This window comes from Amphibalanus amphitrite, unplaced genomic scaffold, assembly GCF_019059575.1.
Source record: "Amphibalanus amphitrite isolate SeventyFive unplaced genomic scaffold, NRLGWU_Aamphi_draft 000152F_arrow, whole genome shotgun sequence".
NCBI classification, from domain to species: domain Eukaryota; kingdom Metazoa; phylum Arthropoda; class Thecostraca; order Balanomorpha; family Balanidae; genus Amphibalanus; species Amphibalanus amphitrite.
In genome coordinates, this window is record NW_024881647.1 from 514367 (window position 1) to 536672 (window position 22306).

At 57.0% G+C, this 22306-nt stretch overlaps 1 protein-coding gene across 1 annotated transcript; it reads left to right on the forward strand.

Annotated features, from left to right (window-relative positions):
• Positions 1 to 19: 19 nt before the first annotated feature.
• Positions 20 to 20947, forward strand: LOC122382988 (cyclin-I-like). Its single transcript, XM_043369016.1, has 6 exons — positions 20 to 842; positions 1161 to 1302; positions 16043 to 16252; positions 18685 to 19059; positions 19256 to 19580; positions 19830 to 20947. The coding sequence occupies exons 2-6, from the start codon at positions 1183 to 1185 to the stop codon at positions 19952 to 19954; spliced, it is 1155 nt and encodes a 384-aa protein (XP_043224951.1). The 5' UTR covers positions 20 to 842; positions 1161 to 1182; the 3' UTR covers positions 19955 to 20947.
• Positions 20948 to 22306: the final 1359 nt, after the last annotated feature.

Below are 22306 nucleotides of genomic sequence, written 5' to 3' on the forward strand. Positions count from 1 at the left end.
GGTAGCTCACCCTATCTTATTTCTGCTTTTGCGAACTTTTTAGAATTGCCTTGATTATGAGGTTTCTTCTTTTGAAAATATTTATTTTTAATTAAATTCACATATAAAATATTTAATTCGAACATGTACGCTAATTTCTTATAAATGATCAAGCTTCTTTAGGCTGAGTTGCAAAGAAAACACGAACGGCTCGAATAAACAGAAGCATTCGCGCTGACAAATAGTTTCAAATCTGTCATTCTAATTTTGAATATTAATGACAAATATGTAATGAAATTGCAAAATAACAACGTGAAATTAATTACAAAATTCAAATTGCTCCAATATATATTTTTATTGCCTTAGTAATACGATTCGTGTATGAGCACTAATTGTGAAAACCAAAACAAACGGACAGCAGAATCTACTTGCAGTTTCATTGTCCGGAGCGGAGGAGGTTGCCGTGTTTCATTCGCTGCTCGAGTTGGGATTTTTACTTTGTTTATCTAGTGCCGATTAAGGCATTAGTTGTCTGCAGAGCGTCTGTGATAGTTATCAGTGTATTCAAGCTCTCATGTTGTTTGAAGACGACCCAAGGGACCCAGTGCCCGTACAAGAACCAAGCCCCCTCCACCAAGAAGTGGGAGGGCACCACAACCAGGAACGATTGCTTAGGTTCCATCACCTTGCAATAATTGGTTGCCTGGCACCAGAATTTCTTTACATTCGAACATTTTAAGTTGTTTACCATGTATGTCATTCTCACGAAGGATGGCAGCATTGTCTTGGTGTGATCTCATCTCAATCTTCAGAACCATGGACTCATACGAGCTATGCTGAATTCATAAGTGCTCTGAGACCAGGTAAGGATATGTTCAATATGCTATGCTATTGCTTAGATTTAACACTTCTTTTACTTTAACAATCCCATTTTATTTGTGTGTTTTTGTGTAAGTCATACTGCGGAGTCTCAATAGCAATTGGTAGGTATGATGTTAATGCGTACAAGTTGCAGTGGGTACAGTAGGTACCTGACAAATGAAAATTTGAAACAATGGCTTTTAAAGCGCTTATTGTTATGCTTATTCCAGAACATATGAGCATGCTCAAGTCTTTAGATTAAGAAAGGTCTTATAAAAATCCTGGTGCATTCTCTATCACTTATGATGTGTGTTTTTCAGGCTGCTATATCCGAGAGTGACCATGGCTGACCAAGGCAGGACGATGGGCAGCGGACAGCAGAAGGTGCTGCAGCTTCTCTGTGATGACCTGAAGAAGGAGAAGGAACAGTGGAAGGTGCAGAACTATGCCAAACAGCCAGATGTGAGTAATAATTTCAGCCATGCTAGGAACTTGTGGAAGGGTTTCCCAATCCCAAGCTGACCATTGAGGTCAGCCTGCTCCATGTATATCTTAGCAAACCACCTGAAGAATCAATCCAGGTCCTTTTAAATGATGATTTTCATTATTCACTTTATTTGCATTTATCAATGCTTATGTTCCCTCTTTGTAACTTTTCCTTAAGGTTTGTTGTATAATTCAGCTTCTCATTGTTTTTTTTTAAGATTATTCAGCTCTCTTTGTCTATAAAGGTGCCAATATCCTTGCCATTTTATGTTGCAATTCAGCTTATAACAACATCAGATTCTTACAAAGCATAAAGCTTTGAGCCCCAGAGACCCTCTTGGACTCAGCTAACTCAATGTTGAGCAGGTACATTGAGAGGTTCGAGGTCGTGGCCCCGAGAACCGTTCTATCGCTGACCGTGCAGGTGCCGCCTTCCCCCCCCCCCTCCCCTACGCACGGTCCGCCCCTCCCCGCCCTCTGTATGACGCAATCCGATATCGGCCGGCCGCCGTGGCGCGTGTGGCTCGGCCCGTGGCTGTTTACCGGGCTCCTCGGCCGGCGCCTGGCAGCCCAGGTAGGTGGCTGTTTACCACCGCTGCGCAGATGGCAGATGCAGCCGCCGCTTTTGGCAGGCGCCGCCCACTTGGACCGAGGCGGGACGGGGCGGGACGGACGGACTGGTTAGCTAGGACCGGGTGCCTCCTGCGGGCTCCTGTAAAGGAGGAAGCGTCCCCGTGCTGAAACCGTGTCCCGTGCTTAGTGTAACGGGGCCAAGGCCGCCGTCGTCGCTGGGCCGCTGCAGCCCGGCCGATGTGCTCAGAGCGGGTCAGCTGATCGCCGGTCCAGCCACATTCCTATTGCGTGAGAATTGTGATGCAAAACCGGCGGTCTTGAAATAGGTGACCCACTTGTGCAGGCGGACTTTTTTTGAGCGGTCGAGTTTGAGGCGAACGGGAATTGGAGAGAGTGGATTGTCCAAACGGAGCGATAGGGTGTAGCGACGGCACCTAGCGGACTGATCAGGTAGCTGTGGTTCGGTCATGCGCCACCTAGTGTCGCTGCTGGCTCACGTTTGCTTTGTCGAACTGTGGCATTCGTAATCTAGTAAGTATTTTCTACCTACTTTCCTAAATTCTGAAAATCGTATTCCCAGTCATACATCTACCCAGTGAAATACCCACTGTTAACTCAACATTCCCTTCGTTGTGTTATTCCTACCCACTCGACACTCCAAACTGGCCTTGGCCTTGTTTACCTTCATGGTGACAATGTCTGACGCTGGGTCTCTCTCTCTCTCTCTCTCTCTCTCTCTCTCTCTCTCTCTCTCTCTCTCTCTCTCTCTCTCTCTCTCTCTCTCTCTCTCTCTCTCTCTCTCTCTCTCTCTCTCTCTCTCTCTCTCTCTCCCTCTATCCCTTGCATCCCCCTTCTCTCTGTTCCCTCCAGTTCCTTTCCATCTCATTAGCCCTCACTGGTACGATGCTCATCGTCTCGTCTTTCTTGCTCTCCCTCCCTTTTCCCCTTCTCCTCTCTCCCGACCCCCTCCCTTCCCTACGGACGTACGGTATACAGCTGTCGTCATATCAGCCCCGTCAGCAGGGTGGGTCGACGGGAGCGTCCCCGGCTACCCCCGGCCGCTCCCAGTGGCACCGATCAGCTGTCCGCTGCCGGCTGCCCTCGGCCGCAGATGTCCGACAAAAACAATCTCCTCGGGTACACAGAGGGCACCGCTCGGCCGCCAGCTGACGCAGCAGGCCAATGACGTCAAACGGGGGATGAGATGTTTATGAAGTGGCAGTGGAGTGGCCGCTTTGTGAATGTTATGAAGTGGTGCGCTTTTTTATTTGGTTTGTTGGAATTCTTCAGTGAATACTAACGGTTTAATTTTGACACTATCTGCGTTTTTATCTTGAAAGAAAGGATGGTGTTGATGGCTAGCGCCCCAGTAGCATTCCCCTGTCAGTGAGCTTCCGACAGCTAAATTTATCTCGCTCGAATCTTAAACAAAGCGATCGCAGGATCATGTCAATCACCGTGCGATGTTTGGCTCGGGTTTCCGCTGCCATCACGAACCTTTGGGGTCTCCATAGCTGACTGGCTGCTGCCCTGGTTCATACGGGCTCACATCGTGTCGTGTCCCATCCGAACCGAACCGGCCCGGTCATTGTCCGATACGGAACCGTCCGCCGTTCTCTGGTTGTAGTGCGCAGCTGAACTTTCTGCCAGTGGTCGATCAAACTGGTCCCCGGAGATTGACGACTCAGATCAGAGGGCTGACAGAAAAGAACGAAAGGGTCGGTGAACCCGAACCGTCCTGGGGTGATCCCGCGGTCGGGGTCGCTCGAACGATAGGAACGGGCGTATGAAATCCCCGTTGATAGGAGCACCGGATCTATGACGTCACAGATTCCCGTTGCATCAGCTGATGGGGTGAAGAACAAAGAGTGGTATGATAGCGGCTCGCGCGGTATTGACCAAACCGGTAGTTCCTGTTCGTGAAGCGGTGACGCGTCAGGTCAGCTGCGTGGGTCGACAGCGAGCTATAATGGGAAGTCGGGACGGGCGAGCGTTAGTCATTGCCATATTTGGAACAGAACTGCGAGTGCGTAGGATATATTGGGGCTACGAACTAGAGCGTTACTTAATTTGGATAGGGAAGTGCAATTGATTTAGGAACCTTAGCGGCGGTTAGACTGCTTCTATTGGATTCCAACTGAGCACGTACGGTAATGCTAGCCGTGAGCTGGCTGTGCCAGTGAACGGGCCGGTCGAGGCCACTGCGAACTTAGTCGTGTTGACGGCTCGGTCTGGCTTAAGCACGACACGATCCGTCCGTGCGACATGGGTGCAGCGGCCGGCGGCGTCCGATGGGACTGATAGGCCGCCAGCGCTGCGCAGTAGGCGTCCGTATGGCCATACTGAGACGTAACCGTGTCACGTTTATTTCATATACACACCGGCAGCGCGCACTGAGTCCTGCCGCCCGCTCTGCGTACTCTGTATAATGCCTTGAGCAAGCCACCTACGAGAGGTGAGCGTACATTCGCTAACGCAATAAACACACACATCGATATCATGTGGCATAACAAGGAACACCGACCTCACCACGTAGCTACATATCGCACGCACCACACCGTACTTTTCCCACGTCAAAATTATACACATGCCCCTTTGTTTGGTGGCTGGAGCATCCCCACTCATTCTCAGGCCCCTTATACCTATATTCTCGCCACTCGCTCTCAGCCAAGGCCCCATAGTCTCCTCACGGACCGATCTCGTACGTAGTTGAACAGATTCCGGTGCTTCTCAGCGTCTGTGACGCCGTCTTGCGGCCCGAACTGCACCCAGGTCCTGCGGCGCTCGCCGCCAGACGGCGCGGCGGTCGGCGGCGGCAGCCAGCGGTGCCGCGGCGCCGGCGAGGTGGCCGGTATCACGGGAGCCGCTGAGGGGACCGGCGGCAGACCCCGGCGCCGCTCGGCGTACGCCGGCATCACGCCCTGGGCGCCGCCGGAGGGCAGCCCGCGCCGCAGACCGAGCCGGTACCTGCCGGGCAGCAGCTGTCCGCCGGTCCTCACCGACTGCTGGTGCTGCTCGCGGACCGGCGCCGGCGCGTCCAGCACCAGGCCCGGCCGGAAGGTGGTGGCGGCCGCCTCGGTCGGCGCCGCGCCGCCCGCCGCGTAGCTCTGCTGCACGCCGCTGAGCACGTCCGAGCCGTACTCTGAGATGTAGCCGCGCCGGCTGGGCCGGTACGGCCGGCGCCGGAGGGCCAGCAGCGCCCCGGGCAGCCGGCCCGCGCCGCTGTCACCGCCGCTGAGGGAGCCGGGGATCAGGTGACCGCCCTGGTACCGGTCCGCCGAGGCTGCCGGGTCCTGGTCCAACGGAGCGGACGCCGAGTCGTCCGGCTCCGGTCCGTGGTCCGACTCTGGGTCTATTCTCTGGTGAGGTGCCTGATCTGGATCGTGCTCTGGTCTCTGATGGGGTCTCTGCTCTGAGTTTTGTTCTGGTCTGTGGTCCGGTCGGCGGTCCTGCTGCTCGATGCTCTGCTCCGTTCCCTCATCCGACCACTGTTCCGTCTGCTGCGGCTGTACGGGCTCCCTCTCGTACTCCGTCCTCTGCTCTGGCCACTGGTCGGGCCGGCGGTAGTCGATGGCCGCGCCTGCCGCCTCCCTAGGCCGGCCTCTGATCGGCTTACCGCCGTGTCCCCCAAACTGGTCCCAGGGCGGGCCACCGGAACCACCCACATCCAGCCGATTCCAGGCCACCGCCTGGTGTCTGTCCCAGCCGAGGTGCACCGTGGGTACCTCCGGCGGGGGCTCGATCGGAGGTGCGCCGCCCCAGTCCACGTCTCCTAGGTGGTGCGGCTCGAGCGCCGCCAGCGGCTCCTCGCCTGTGGGGGGCGCCGGCGGCAGGCGACCCACGATCACCGGTGGAAGGCCCGTCGTTGTCGATGTGGTGGTCGACGGCGTCGTCGTCGTTGGAGGCGGCGGCGGCGGCGGAGGCGGTGGACGCGACCCGACTGGCCTCGGTGGTCGCGGCACGGGGTTCTTCAGCAGCGAGGACAGAGCCCAGAAGAAGCCATGCGGCGGCTCAGTGCTGCCGCCGGCGGCAGGCGTAGTGCTGGTGCCGGCGCTGGTGACGGTGGTGCTGGTGATGGTGATGAGGTCCGGCGGCGGCTCTGAACCGCGCACGGCGTGGCAGTGAGGGTACAGGTCGGAGCAGGAGCGCTGCATCCAGCCGGCGCGCACGGCCACCAGGGTGTCCTCCAGCGTGATCCCTGCGCCGAGGTCCTGCAGCCACCAGCCGAGCAGCAGGCTGTGGACAGACGCAGAGACACGGCGGTCAGCGGACACGGCCCAGACGGGACACAGCGGTCACACTCACAGGGCTGACCAGGTTCAGTGGAGGGCGCTAGTTTGGCAGTCGAGGTCGGACGACTGGAGGGTCGTGTGAGGGGGCTGGAGTTGTACGGGCAACTTGATTTGCTGACCCGGGTTGACATGGGCTGCTGTATGATTTAACAGCGTTGGCAGTAGGACTACAATTTACGTTGTGCTGAAGTGACTATAAACAATGACATACCAGACCGACAGGGAGCCATTTCACTTCATGAGCAGCTGGATGGTATTTAATGTCTCAAGGGAACCCAGCAGTTTGTCCATCGTAACAATTAAGTATCATTATAAACACTTAAGTGAACTGGAAGCAATCACCCGAGATAGCATTCGAATGGCCCGTTTTGTTAAAATATGGCAATGCATTTAATAAAAAGCTGTTGAAATGTATTTAGCACGTGTCTAGCAAGATAACTATGTGGCGTGACTCGTGGTCAATGCCCTGCCACCAGTTATGTGTCGGAAGGTCGACTTTTCATGTGTCATTCCCTGACCATAATGGCATACCGCCGCGTCCGACAACGACCCTCAAATGACGGCGCTAATGCCGCCCTCGGACTGGTGTGAACAGAACTGGGCCGAGCACCTGCAAAGTGCCGCCCGCTCGTGACCGGAGCCGGCGGGCCCTTTGTGTTGCGCGCGCGCCTCCCGCCGGCCGGCGTGCTCTCAGATTCCGGCCGTGACTTGGTCGGTTCCGTATTCTCGACGCGGCTCGTGAGTCGGTGTCGCCGTCTATGGGCGGCCGGGTCAGCCGGCTATCGCCGCCTCGTTAACTCGTTGTGTCCCACTCGGCCGTGCTGACTGGAGCTTGTTATCTCCGGGCCGCGGAAAGGCCGCCGATTGAGCAGATGGCGGCGTGACACGCACCGCAGACGGCGCCGACAATGGGTGGCACACTTAGCGTGTCGGCCGCCGAGTGGAGCTCACGGCGCCGGGTGCCGACCCACGCTCGGAACACGAGACGGACCCGGCTCTCCTCGCGTGTTTTGGGGTACGTGCGTCACGCCGACCAGCGCCGCCGCGATGACAGCGGTGGGAGCCGGGCTTTACTCGCTGAGTCAGATCAGACGGTTAATTATTGTCCCGGCGGCAGAGATGGAACACGGGTAGAACGGATACCGTTCTGGTAATGCCGTGTCCGGCCTGGGCCATATGACTGGCGCCGCACAGACGCTCGGGAGCGCTCCGTCAGCCGGACGGCCCGGCGGGGAGCGTGTTCCAGGTCAGTGAATTTCGGTGGCGCGGACCCTAATGCATCATAATGACCACTACCGCTGCCTCATTACCCTGAAGATGCTCACCTTGGAAAGTATTATGGGCGCTGAGGTAAATGTTACGTCTCACTCAACGAAGGCAGTGAAAGGCACGGTCTCTGGTAAAGAATGCGATCGGACTTCATAAATTTTACCTACCGCCATCTTACAAACAAACAGGCGTAGCTTCTGCACCTCACCATGAACATCAGCCTCAAAAGTGCGTCTCAGCTATCCTCAGTGCAGACTCAGGGACCTAGTAACCGTTCTGCGCCGTGATCCGAGTCCTCTATTGTCGATCGATCATCTCTGTGAAGACGCGAGGCGATAACCGGAACTGACGAACGGCCGACCGTGACAGTCCGTGAGACGGGTCCCGGGAGAGCGACACGGGCCGTGATCGGGCCCAGGACACGGGCCGTGATCGCACTTCTTGGAGCGCAGCACGGGCCGTGATCTGACTCCTGGGCTGGGACACGGATCGTGATCGGGCTCCTGGGCTGGGACATGGGCCGCCGTGATCGGACTCCTGGGGGCGCAGCACGGGCCGTGGTCAGTCTCCTGGGCCAGACACGGGCCATGATTAGGTTGCGTCCGTGTCATCTTTCAGATTATCAGTCAAACATTCCATAAACAGTGTACGCCTGTGATTTTGTTTAGCTGGATGATGACTCAGCAGAATTCCAATGCCGGTATGGAGCGCTACGCGGCGAAAAATCGCCGCCCAATCAGTCTCATCCATCGGCGGCCAATATCCCTCTGATCGGCGCCGGATCGGAGAGTTCTGCGGTCGCCGGGTGGCTGGACCAGCTGATACACGTGCGCCGAGAGCTGACAGTGGACCACCAACCGACTGACGTCCCATAATGGGGCCGCCGCCGCCCCTGCTGCTCCGATTGCGCGCTGGACCGCGTCCGAGCGCCGCGACGACGACTCTGAGACGCGCCCCCGGGCGGCCGTTGCAAATGTGTGACGCCTTCTCTGCGGCTCTGTGCAGCGCCGCGCGGCCAGCTGCGAACGCTGCGGTGACACGGTGGGCGGCCGGCTGAGCGGAGAAAGCGGACGGCAATGAGCGGTGGAGAACGATGGCCCGCGACTGGCGGAGCTGTGCGGCTCGACACTGCGGTGGTTGAACCGCTGCGACAGTCGCAGTCGATGGGACAGTGTGGTGACGGAGTCGACAGGACCAGAGCGGCTCCATCAGTGACCGCACGGTCCTGGCGTTCCCAGCGTTCCCATCGGTCGGGGACGAACCGCAGGATTGTGTCTGTCCTGGGAGTGCGGTCGGAGCTGGGGGCCGAGCGAACGATGGGCGCCAGCACCAAACAGGGCTACCATCTGTCCGTCGCATCCCGCTGGCTGCCGCCGATTGGCACGTGACGGCCATCCTGGTTGAATTGGAAGTGTGACACCGTCTTGATGACTGGTAATGGATAAAGTACTGACCTAACATAGCCGGCAGAAGCCGGATCTCCCCGTGTCCAGGTGCTGAGCAGAACCTCGGACTCGTCTCGGCCGGTTCTGGTGCCCCAAATCCGAGGAATCATTAGATGCCAGGTGTGGGCACCCATGCAGAGCGGCTCGATTTTTCATTCGTTCCGTCGGCTGGGAGCGGCCGACGCCGGCTCGAATCAGCTGCGCCTCTCCCGGGAAGTGATCACGCTATCGGCGGCCTTTTGAGGACGTTCGCCAGGATCTTCTCTGTGGATTAGTAGGCCACAATCTCGGTCTGTAGATCTCCGGAGTAATTTGTATCTAAAACCACGCCGGTGACTAAGCGTGGGACGCAATGGGACGCACGGTCTGTCGGTCGCCTCTGATGAGGACCACTGTTACGAGGTGCCGAGTAGCTTGCGGTGTTCCGGGCGGTCTGCCGCCGTGACCAATGGTCCGCGGACGGAGAGAGAGTGTCGGGAGGAGCTCTGGGACACCGCCGTGGTGGGATACGGCTCCCCGGGAGGCCGCAATGGAGCCCAGACACTGACCCAGAAGCCGAGGAGAGAATCCTGGGAATCTGGTCGAGTGTGGGATCTTTGCGTGGTGTCGGCGATATAGTGGGGAGCTCGGGTTGCTATTCGTGCCCAGGTGATTTATGTGCGTGAATTAAATCACCGTGAATAGCTTCTTCGGTTGATCAATGTGGACTGTTGATTCTGTCATTGAACACAGTCCACAAACCAGGTAATGCTTTGCGAGTCTGAGTATTTAAACAGAAAGGCTATATCACATAACTGATGGCAGACGCTGCGCTCACGACCCGTCAGACCAGAGGGCGTGTCCCGCGGACTCACCTTGCGAGCGGCGAGAGGGAGGCCTTGACGGCTCCGTGCGGCTGCCAGTCCCTGTTGAGCCGGCACACGACTGCCGGCAGGCAGTGCGGCCGCCGCCGGCTCAGCGCGTACCCGTTGCCGGCGTCTAGCAGCACGGGGGTCACCTGGCTGGCCAGCTGATACCAGCGGTCCGTCCAGTGCGAGCCGGTCCACACCTCGCCGTACCCGTCCTCAGGCGGAGGAAGCGTATCCTCGTCCTCCGCATCCTCCCACGACTCGTCCTCCCGATCGAGACCGATCTTCCTCCGCAGCAAGGCCTCCTGCTTAGCTGTGAGCGGCTTCTTGCGCCACTTGGACTTGAAGAAGCGCAGCTGCCGGCCGTCCAGTGAGGTGCCGCCGCTGGCCCAGTGGAGGCTGCTGGCCAAACGCACCAGACCGGCGTAGGCGCGCTGCTGGTGGCCGGCCAGCGCCGGCTGGGGCTGCGCCAGCTCACGCAGGGCGCGCCGCAGACCAGCTGGAAGCCTCCTGAGCGCGCTGAGCACCGGCAACGTCCCGGCTAGTGTGGTGCGCTCTGAGCGAGTGACATTCAACCTCTTCAGCCAGGCGAGCTGGCGGCCGGGCGCCGCCGGGAACGGAAAGTCCTCGGAGAGCGCCTCGAGCCGGTCAAAGTCCATGTAGGGGACGGCGTCGCCGAACCCCCTGCCGGCACTGCGCGCGGTCTCCAGCAGGCCGCTGAAATAGGCCGTCTGGTGGACGCGCATCACCAGATCGTCCAGCACCCGCCGCACCTGGGCGTCCACGTACCGGTCGTAGGTGGAGCGCAGCCGCGGCCGGTCCTGCACAAAGTTGTAGGCGCTGTAGAGGAACAGCCCGGCTAGGTTTAGCACGCCCAGCAGCATCACCAAAGTCTCGTCATCGACTCCGGCCGGCGTGGAGCGACCCTCGTACGGCGCCGCGGCGCGGGCGGTCATGGTGCGGCGATGGCGGCGCGGGAGACACTGGTGGCGCGTGCTACTCACGGGATGGAGGCGCCTCACCAGCGCCCGGACATGGCGCGCGCGGCTCCGGCGGCGGCACGCGACTGACTGCGGCCGCCGCCGCGCCGAGCCGCCGCGTCGCGCCGCGCTAACGGAGCTCGGCAGGTGCTGCTGCTGCACCGGGATGCGACCTGACCCGACCCGACCTGCCGGACTTAGGGACATGCCGAGAGAAAGCGTGAAATGATGGCGGCGTCTGCCTTAGTGAATTGATGGCGACGTAAGAAGGTTGGGAGGATCCATCCAGGTCGATCTGGGCTATGCACCCATCTGTGATTAAATGGAGTATCACGGCAGTTCCTGGTATTAGTTAGTAGTGAGACCTTTCGCCTTCGGCCGTCTTCTTATTTTAATTTACAAGGAGATATTTATTGTACTCTGGTAAGCTGTGTCGGCTTTGCACAAAACGTTCCTGAAGATTTGTAAGTAGTGTTCCATAAAGCGATACACATGGCTGACTGCCTGCTGAGCCGGTAAAATCTCGCTGAGGTGCAGGAGCTCGGTTGTTGAGCTGCAAGCTTGCATAGAGCGCTGCTGGACCAACAATACAACTGCGATGGAGCGCCGCCGAGCGATATTCGCCCCGATTGCCGATGCAATCACATTGGGGCAGTCACGTACCGACAGCATAGCGGCGGGAGGCTGTCAGTGGACGGACTAATAATAGGCGGACGATCTGACGGACCGTCCGATTGAACAGCGCATGCCGCATTACTGTCGGAACCAGCGGCTGTGTTTCAATCAAAACATAGCTCCGGGTCGCTTATTCCTGTGATTTGGGGGTAAGATCTGTTTTGTGACTGGCAAAACTGGAACAGAATTTCAATGCTGTACGTAAGGTTCATTCACAGAGTTCTTTGCAGACTTAATTGCAGTCTTTATGAGTTATCGTGAGCTCTTCTTTGTGATCTGTGATCTTGGTTCGTGTCACTGGGTATATCAGGAAGTATCGCCTTGTCGTGAAGTCGGTAGTTAGGTCCCCAGGTGGCCTACTGTGGGCGCCAGGTCCCAGGACCCGCTCACTTTGTCTCTCTCTCCGTCTCCCTCCCTGTCTTTGTCTCTGGGAGTCTCTGCTCCCAGGTGGGTTCACGTGGTCATTTATCTACTGTCTTGGTGTGCGCAGCCGCGTCGGGCCATGGGAGCCGTCTCGCAGGCCTGGAGCCCACACCTGAACCGTGCTGTGTGGGCCTGGCCGGCGTCTGCGCGTGTCCAGCAAGGCTTTGTCGTGCAACCCGCTCCCAGTAGATGACAAATGGCGGTGCGAAGAAACTAACAGCAGAGGATGCGGCGCTTTGTCATGGAAATATATAAATAACTGATTGTTGACAGTTAAAAAGATGTGCCGCTGTATCATGCGATGTAAGACGTTCTTAGCTATCGTGTACTTTGTGCTTTAAGCGCCCGATATTAATTGAGAATCTAAGTGACTCTTTGTTCACTGGGCGGCATTCCTCGGGTTATTTATTTATTAAAAATGGCTCCGATTATCCGCTGTGTGGCGGGCCGTTCCGTCAAACGGGGCCATTTGTCCTCAATCACCTGCGGTGGCGCCGGCCGCCGACCGGAGCCGTGGAGGCGGTCGGAGCGCTGTCAGCCGGCCGATGGAACCTCATCGGTATCAATGGCTCGCCCCGCCCCCCATCAGACAGGCATTGTGTCTGCTGCTCCGGCGACGGCGGTCACGGCGTTCCACTTTGTTCCCGGCGCCGGCGGCTCGGAGGTGCCGCCGGACGGCCGCCGGCGTTCAAATGAATCATGTGAGCCGCTCGGCAGGTGCTGTTGGTAATTGATTACGCCGAGCTACCGTCCTGAGCGGCGGTACAGGAGCGACATACCCGACTGCGCCGGCGCCCGGGGCGTTCGGCCGGCGCCAGTCTGCAGGTGTGGCTCCTCAGACGGTCCGCCAGCGGCTATGGTGCCGACTAGGAGGTCACCATCCTGCACGCAACGCAGGGCAAGGAAGGGTGCGGGTCCACCATCCATTCTGTCTTCTCCGAAGACCACGAATAGAGAAGGTGTGGTCGCTCAGGCTCGGCTGTATGCTCGGGTGCTGTTGTTAGTTAAATTAGTCGGTCTGTGGGTGGCGGCTTGCCTTGAACGGTTTTAGGATCATTGGTAACGGATCAGTTTACCAAACGACAGCAAGAGCTAACAGCTCGGCCGTTCTCCGGCGGGCTGACGCCAACACAGCCGGTTATTAGAAGCCATCCAGTTTCACGCACACTACCCGCCACACCGTTCCGGCGAGCCACGGGACGTCCCGGCGCGGCCCAACCGGAAGAGACGGGTGTAAACAGGCGGCCGGCGCGCTCCCGTCTTCCCGTGTCCTGCCTCCGGAGCGGACCCGGTTCCCGTTTTGTCAAAGACCGACACGGGCAGCTCTGCGGTCACTCGTGGGACTGCTGGAACTGTGTTAATGACATGTATTGGTGATTTGAAGGTGCTTCTGGTGCGCGCGCGCGGCGCGCGGGCCGGGTGGTTGGCCCGCGATGAACCGCGTCTGAGGACGGCCCATGTCGATCGCTTGGTTCGGGTGATTGATGGCTCGGCGGGCTGTAATAGTCAAAAAAATGGAGGTGACTTTGTGAGTGGGTAGAGCTTGATGGGATGGCCCATGCTTGAGTCAACTAATGTACTTGTTTGCTTATGGCTCAGAGTCTTCTTGAAACTCTGCTTCCGCTGCAGTTATTAACCCTCGCACGACCAGGCCATTTCTCATAACACGAACGACCAGGGGGGGGGGGGGTTGTTACGACCCCCCCCCCTGGCGTTTCGAAACGGAAGGTCGTAGAGCTTAGCGGAAAAAAACCAACGGATTGCTCTCAACGAGATCTCGCGATTGGTGGTATATTTTTTGGTCCTAGGTCAACATTTGACCTACTTATGACCGGTCAAAGGTCAAATTTTCCGAAAAAATCAAACTTTTTCAACTTTCCGCGGCGATTGCGGCAAAACGGTGGGAGATGTCGACTTGAAACCTTCACTATCGTGTTCCTTGATCAATTCTCTATCGTTTGGTATGTATTTCGTTTCCCTAGCTCTAAAAATGGCGCGTTGGGAGCGCCGGAAGTCGGCAAGGTCACAGTCGGCGGCAGAAATTCGAAAAATCAAAATTTAAATTTTTGAAATCTGATTGTATTTTTGGATTTGGGAGGTCCATTTGCTCCCTATAGAAGCTAATATTGCTGCATATTCCCATTGAGGTGACAAGAATTAGCAAAATAGTGGTTCGGGCGCTTTTCAAAAATAGTACCGGACGCTGTTCCTCTTGTGACGTCATAGCTCCGTGACCTGACCTGACCCGGTCAATTTTCTTGCACCACACGATAGCCAATGCTTGCCCCAACATGCATGGGAAGTTTCATCATGATCCATCAAACAATGTGGGTATCACCGGCAGAAAACCTAGGGATTCGGCGCACACGTTTGGTAACTGTCGGCCGGAGGCTGTACCTCTTATGACGTCATAACTCCGTGACCTGACATGACCCGATGATTTTTTTTCGGCAAAAGATGCTCAAAGGTTGCCCCAGAGGGTATTGAAAATTTCAGCCCGCTACGACAAGCCGTTTAGCGTGCACTTCGAAAAAAACCTCAGGGGGGGTTGATACAACCCCCCCCCCCCCCTAGGCGTTCTAGGGTTAAGTTATGTTAAGTGTATGGGTCAGTGGGAAATAAAGCATGCAATCTAAATTTAGTTGTCTGCCATGCAGACTGTTGCACCCACCTCACCTCTCATCTCGTGGTTCAGCAGCCACCCATCAGCCCCGACTCCCTCGCGGCAGAGCGGCGGAGCGGCGGCGGCGCGTCGCTTTCAATGTAGGCCGCGGCCCGCTTTGGCCAGCAATTGGGCCGGCTGGGCCTGCCGGAATACTGGTCAGTGCGGCGTCGGCGGTGTCAGCAGCCATCTGTCGCCGCCGCCGGTGTCGGCATAGCTCACGGGCGGGGGCGCGGCGCCGGCGACCCACTCGCCGCGCCGGCCGGCCGGCAGATGGCTGCCGCCCGCACCTAACTGTCCGCCGCCGGCGCCGGCCCGAGCTGCGCGGGCTGGTCGTGTGACGCGTGGAAGGACGGAGGACTTGGGAGTTGGGACTGCGAATTGGTTGGTTTATGATGATATTTCGGTTGGTTTTTGAGTGGCTGGATCTTGTTAGAACTCATAGAAGCTTATGCACTATCCAATCCACAAGAAACTTCAGTGTTCGTGAGATGTCCATGGCTGGTAGGTAACTACCTGTCCTAGTGGTACCGACCTATCTTTTCATTTCTGTCACTGGTCTAGAACACACTTACTCTAACTCAGAGAAACTGCGTCTGAGCGCGGCGAGGTAATACGATCATTTGGCCAGCCAACCCGTGCGGAAAACCCGTCGGTTTTAGCGCAAGTGTTTCACATGGCGCCCACAGTAAAGTAATATGCTCAGGGCACGGCATTCGCTCGTCAATGGGTCGTGTAATGAGGTTTAAATTCGCTTCGACATGTTGAATGAGTGGCAGACGTGACCAGGCTTTGATTGATGGAAGTGCGTCACAATCAAAGGCGAGAAGTGGGCCCTGGGCTGGCTCGTGACGTCTCGTGATGCAGTTCCGCTTCAGTAACTGAGTGACACGAGCGCGTACTTTTCCATCTGATCGGACATATGTCTGACTGGTGATATCGCCGGATTGATGAAGCTGCCACATTCCTGAGAGATTTTAGCTGACCGATTTCTGGAACTGGCTGTGGGTTTTATATCTGACCGAATGGCCGGTTGGTTTTAGCGCACAGTTTATGGACGATGTCTTTTTACGACAGCTGGGCCTTCACGAGAAATCGGTACACGGTTCTTGGCGCCGGCACCCCGCTTCCAGTACCCGTTACATTTAGCTACCTAGGTACAGTCTTCCCCTTGTCTTCTCCGTATTTTCACGTGGTTTCTAGAAATAGCCTAACCTCACCACCCTAAAGGTTCCAGATATTTTAGACGTGACCGGCATTGGTAGATCTCCGGTGTCGCCATGGCTGTTTCCACACATAGCCTAGCCTCATGATCCTAAACGCCCTCATTGAATTTGTACTTGACCGAAGACGATAATCTAGGTAAAAAGACGATGTGTTTCGTGACGCTGTGCTTTGCGCCGTCATGCGTGACGTCGCCTGCTGTCTTCCCCAGGCTGTGAGTCGCTCGTTCTGCGTTGTATAAAATATGCCACTCGTTTTGCCACTGTCTAACGCTTGGGTGACGTCGTTGTACCACTGTCTGACGCACGTTTCCATCCTTCCTCAGGCGGGTGACGTCGGACTGCAGGAGCGCCAGGCGGCCGTTCTCTGGATGGAGCGCCAGTGCTACCGGTTCCGTTTCCACGCCGATACCCTCTGCCTGTCCGTGGCCGTGCTGGACGCGTTCCTCGGACAGGTCAAAATCAAGGCCAAGTACATCACGTGTCTGGCGCTGACCTGTCTCTACCTGGCGGCCAAACTCTGCGAGGAGGACGAGGTGGGTACCGTACCGCGACTCTGAGGTGTTCAGGGTGGTTAGCGCTGACCTGTCTCTACCTGGCGGCCAAACTCTGCGAGGAGGACGAGGTAGGAACCGTACCGCGACTCTGTGGTGCCTGGGGTGGTTTGGGCTGGCAGGATAGGTTTGTTGGAACTAGATCTCTAGCGAGGAAGGACCTACCAGAGTCTTAACTTAAAACTGGCAGCTGTGCTGGTTAGACGTCTTTCCTGTGCGCTGCAGTTTGACTGGCGGGCTTCGAGGTCTCGCAGGGTAGCGACCTTAGTTTCCGTGTTGTCCTTTATGAGAAGCTCCTTTCCGTACATTGAGTGGTCGGAGCGTTGCAATGTCTGGTAGCTCTGGGGTCACCTGACGCCACAACACGCGCGCCTTCACGACATAATTGGGTGATAACGTTCAACTGCGGTCGGCCCGGGGCGCCACCAGCTCAGGACGGAGGCCCACGGAGCCGCCCGGGGCGGTCGTTTGAACAGCCGTCCAGCGCGCATCAATCACCATTCGCCGTCGCCTCAAATCGCCGCATCAGAGAAATATGGCCCTCCGAGTGTATAACGCGGTGATACAATTTGTCTTGGGCGCTGATGTATGTCCGCGCGTGTGGCTGTTTTCCAGGTCACCCGTTTGGAATGCAGCTGGGTGTTTTTTTTTTTTTTTTGTCCGCTGTTGTTGGTGTGTTAAAGGTTTGATGCCTGCTTTGAAGCAGCAGAAGGGTCGTAGGGGCTTGACTAGGTGCTGTGTTGGAATGAAGACATAAATCTGTGTTCGTTTATTGAGCAATAAGTGCATCTCCTCTGCCTAGTCGTGATATTGTCGTTACTCGGTATGATAGCTATGCGTGACTGGCCCCGGCTATCTGGAGTCTGGTTTATTGTTCGTGTTTCCTTTGATGGCCTGAACTCAAGCTTTACTCCCGTAACCCGTTCCATTTTATCGAATCATTCTCAGGCGTGATGCATAGCCTGAGATAGCCGCACCAACATCGCTGGTTCGTAGAAGGGTTCATCCTCCGGCAGTGGTTCGCTCAGCTGTTAACTCGGAGGGCAGACTGACAGGGAACTGTCACCCGGCTGTCTGACAGGTCACTGCTGTCTGACAGCTCCGGCCTCTGATGTCAGTCAGCTGACCAGCCAGCCTAACGGCGGCCTGTGGTCGGCGGCTGGCAGTTAGAAACAGAGTTGGCAACATCCTACAGTGGGACCCAGTAGGAGGACAACAGTAGGAGTTGGCAACATCCTACATCCGCGCAGCTTGATGGAATCGTGTCGCGCTTCTCCGTTACCGCTCCGTCGGAGTATGGCACATCTTGACAGGCCGACATTTGTCATCGGTGACGGGGCGGCTGGCACGTAATCCTACATTGATCACGCTATTATGACAGAATAATTGGATGACGGCGGGAGTGCTGTATGACGCGTCTGACTCGGCCCAGATTTCTGCCTCGCCGCGTGCCGGTCAGCTGTATTCCTATATCGCAGCGGGCGCCGACAGACAGACAGACAGACGGGTAACTGTACGTGGCCGGCGGTACTTTCCGATGCGTTTAATTGTGCCGCGGACGAGCCGTTTTGACATCTGCCGACGTTGTACATCTGTCGCGGCCGAGGAGCTCTGCCGGGACGCGCGCGGCACGCTCGGACCAACTGGTGCCGCCGACCCCGCGCTGACAGGCAAATGTTGGTCAGTCCGTCTGTGTCAGCTCAGAGGTCGAGTGAGGAATGCTGGGGACACCGCGGAGCTGTCTGCGCCTACTTCTGTCGTCTGTCTCTGCCCGTGGCGAGAAGATGGAACCGACGAGTGTCGGTTGGACAGTCGGTCATTTGACCGGTCTGTCTATCTGTTCTTCTATCCCCGTCCGTCTGTCGCCTAACCGATTATCTGCCGGTGTTGGGAGCAGTCTCGGAGGTGACGGGCGGCGGCCGACCGCGGCTGTTGCAGCGGCTTCTCTGACGGCCGAGGCGGCGCCTGTCGCGCTGTTGTGGAGACCACTGCGGCCGCTGTGGTCCATCAGAGCTGAGCTGCTGTCTGCCGCGCTGCGCTCCAGATGACTGGACGCGCGGCGCTAATGTAATTACGAGCCGCCGTCGTGTCGGAGACGGATCAGCGGCGGCGGACCCATCTGGCGACGGCGGCTGGGAACGGGGACGGCGCGTCATCCCGACACGACACCGAGTGACACGTGACGCGTGATGACACCGCGCGCCGGCCGCTGACGCAGCACCACACCGGACGGGACGGCGGAGGATGTAGGACACAACTCGTGATGGATGGACAAGGGTTCAGCGAGAGACTGGGTGAAGGATGTGGAAAGGTGCTCAATGGTCAGTTTTAAATCAAACGTGCTGGTAATGGTTATATTTTAGTGAGTTTCCTGACCGTGCCCCCGTTCACTTGTGTCTCTCCTCTGCCCACAGATCGTGCCTGCTATCACATACGTGGTGGAGCGCACTCGTCCGGGCTGCTCGGTGGCCGACGTGCTGCGTCTGGAGCGGCTGGTGCTGGACAAGCTCGGCTGGCAGCTGCGCCTGGTGACTCCGCTCAGCTTCCTGCACAGCCTGCACTGCCTGCTGGTGGGCGCGTGCCCCGGTCTGCTGGCGGACCGGCCGCAGCGCCTCTCGCCGCACCGGCAGCTGATCGGTCTGACGGAGCGGCTGCTGGAGCTGGTCACCGACGGCAGGTCGCTGGGCGTGCCGCCCGCCTGCCTGGCCGCCGCGCTCATCTGCTGTGAGCTGCAGCGCTGCGGCGTGGAGACGGCGCCCTTCGTCCAGGCCGCCCAGCGCCTCATCAAGGTGAGGATGGAAACTTGGGTGTATGTTTAATTTGAATCGGGGCTAACGTTTTGTGAGCTTTGATTATTTGCGTGTTATTGTTGATTAGTAGAAACTGCAAGTATTGCCTTGACCTCAAACATTGCATCGCAATTTATTGCCTTACTGTGAGTGTACCGCCCGGTCTGACCGATGCCGCCCCTCCTTCCATCTCCAGCGCACCCCTCAGGAACTGTCGGCCGCCTGTAACTGCGTGCGCGCCATCCTGGGCGCCGGTGGCGACTCTGTGCTGGTGCCGCGGCCGCCGGCCGGCGCCGCCAAGCGGCCCCGCGCGCGCGGCGACTCACGCAGCTTCTCCCGTCCTGCCAAACGCAAGCTGGTGGCCTCAGAAGTGGAGGCAGCGGACGACATTGTGGGCGACATCAGGAACCTGTATGCCGGAGAGGATGAGGCTGTGACCCCGGCGGTGGCGGCGGTGGCGCGCCGCCCGGCCGGAACCCACGCTCCTGAGAGCCCTGAGTTCCCGGAGCTGGCCAAACATGGTGAGAATGGTGGCTGGTTGATGCCCAAGGTTTAGTCATGAGGAATGTTGTCAATGCAGAAGTTGCTTGTCATCCTAGAGGATGGAATGGGGCTAAGTCGATGGCTTTTGAAGTTTGACTTCAACTAATTGCCATCCAGGGCCATTTTATTTTAGGAATTCCATTTACCATCGCTATATTGTTTTATTTATCCCAAGCTGCATTGCCTTACGCGTACTCCGCCGTACTGACGCCCGTCTCTCTCCTCAGCTGTGTCCGCGGAGAGCCCCCTGACGCAGGCCTGCGGTCTGCTGAGCCAGGCGTCTCGGCTCAGCTACGCCGAGGTGCTGCGCCGCCACCTGCCCAGCCCCGCCGTCACCGCCGGCGGCATCTAACACTGCCATGGGGAGCGCACCTCGCCGCCGCACCGGCCCCTTCCCCGGCCGGCCCGGAGAGCCTGCCAGACAGCGCCGCGCGCCGCATTTGTTCATATTGGGGAGAGCGGGCGGGACTGACAAGTGTTTGTAAATGAGCGATACGCCAAGAATGGCGTATCTCCCACCTCACGTTCTAACATGTGTTGATGAGATGTGCAACAAAGATAAATCGCGATTGTAGTCATTGTAGTAGATTTTAAATAATTGTTTTTAATTTTCAATGTTTTATCTTACCGTCGCCGCACAGCTTTCAGCGGACGGGTCACTAGACATATATTCATCACCTATTTAGTTGTTAGCTCAGAGTCTATCGTGTCGACGAATCTCGCCGGACGCCAGGCAGCCCGCGCGCCGCCGCCCCTGCCTAGAGCGGCATTACTTGGGCCCGTCGGCGCCACGAGGTGGCCGTCGACGGGCCGGCTGGCATTCGGAGCCGACCTCCGGCTGAGGTCACGGGTCACGCCGTCCGCTGTGCGCGGCGGCCTCGCGCCGGCTGCGACTTGTACCAAGTCACCGACTGTCTTTCTGGTCACCTTCACACGATGAGCGCGCGGCGCGAGAGAGCGAGTGCGCGCGTGTCATCGGTCGTCTGTGACGGCCCTCATACCTCCCAGTACAACCCGCCGGCGGCCGGCCGGTCCGGTTCGGTCCGGCCCGGGTCGCCGCGGCGGCTGCGAGCCCATTGAGATCGTAGAGTAGATCCCTGAGCGCGGCGACGACTGCCGAGAGACGTGTCCTCCAAGCGAGAGGCCAATACTGGGCGTTCGCCATGCGACGCCAATACAAAACGTGAGACGAGAGAGAGCGCAACTTGGCGCCGGAGTGAGAGATCACGAAAGAGGGAGAGACGTGAGATGTGTATGTATAAGAGTGCGGGCAAACCGCTTCACTTGAGCCAGTATATGCATGCCTGCCTACCGCTTATGCCAGATAATATAAGGTATGATCGCGTCTGATGTGTTTGGGGGACGAACAGCGGCTATCGGGAGTGGGGTGGCGGGACAGTGGATGGACGTCATGTTTAGCATTCAGTGCCGGGCGACAGAATATGCTATACAACTGAAAACGCTGCGTGCGGATCTAACAGTGGCGCGGGAACCGGGGGGGCTAGGGGGGGGCTGAGCCCCTCCAACTTTTCGGCTGGGGGGGCTCGTAATGTATTTGAGCCCCCCCAGCTGGAGGAATCAAAATCGGAAATCTACCAACACAATTTCATAGATTCATACATAGGTGCGGGAACCGGGGGAGAGGGCAGTGGGGGAAGCTTGCCCTCACAACTCTGGGGCCGTGGGGGCGGTGCCTCACAACTTTTCATGAGGCCAGGAACCGTTGGGGCAGCTTGTCCTCCCCAAATTAGGGGTTGTGAGTCACAAAGGAAGAAAGCATGTGAGTGAAAAATCTACCCATTTTACTGACTCGGCAACTCATTTGGCAGCTTAAAACCTTCATTCCAGGTTGCCAAAACGGTAGTTTCTTCACTCAGCTGAGACGGAATATCTCACTTTTTTGCAAATATTTTTTCTTTTTTTTTCGTTGAAAAGGCCAAGGTCTGAAAAATAAGTGGCCTAAAACCGATGAGAAAACTGGATTTGGGGGTATACCCTAGGTTGATCTCTATGATGGTTCAGCCCCCCCCCCAGTCTGGAAGAAGTTCCCGCGCCACTGGGATCTAACGCAAAAAAGTCTCATAGAATTGCAGTAACTTGAGAACCTGGTATCACAGGATAAACATCTTTATTCGTAGCGTTCCGGAAACGTTAGGTATGTCTGTTTCTCGTCAGTCATCCTAAAAATGGTAAGTCTGCCTCTCCGACTTTTGCCAATTCAGCAAGATCCCTGCTCGTTCCTCGTAATGCCTAACGGCGAGGCATATGTTAGCCAGCAGGTGCCTGATTACAGACACGTGTTTTACGTAACGAGAATGGGGCAGCCGGCAACCAGAGAATTTGCAACGGGTGTTCGTTTCCCGCTCGGTGCTGCAGTGAATGCGGCTTCTTGCCGGTCTGGTGTGGTTCAATGGCCAGGTAATGAATGTGAGAACCAATGCATCTGCCGTGCACGGTCATAGAGTATTCATTACTCAGCCACGAGAGACTGGGAGTCGGGACTACGGACATTTGGTAGCACTTAATGGAACCGCTGGGTAAACAAAAATGACTAAACAAACGCTACCCTCTCATTTGAAATGGGAACTAATAGATTGTAAAATTGTATGGAGAGTGTAAATAAACACAAACTTCAACCCAAAAATGACTCCTACGGTCAGCACGATGCTCCAGCAAATCCACTCAATTGCTGTGAGTGATACCA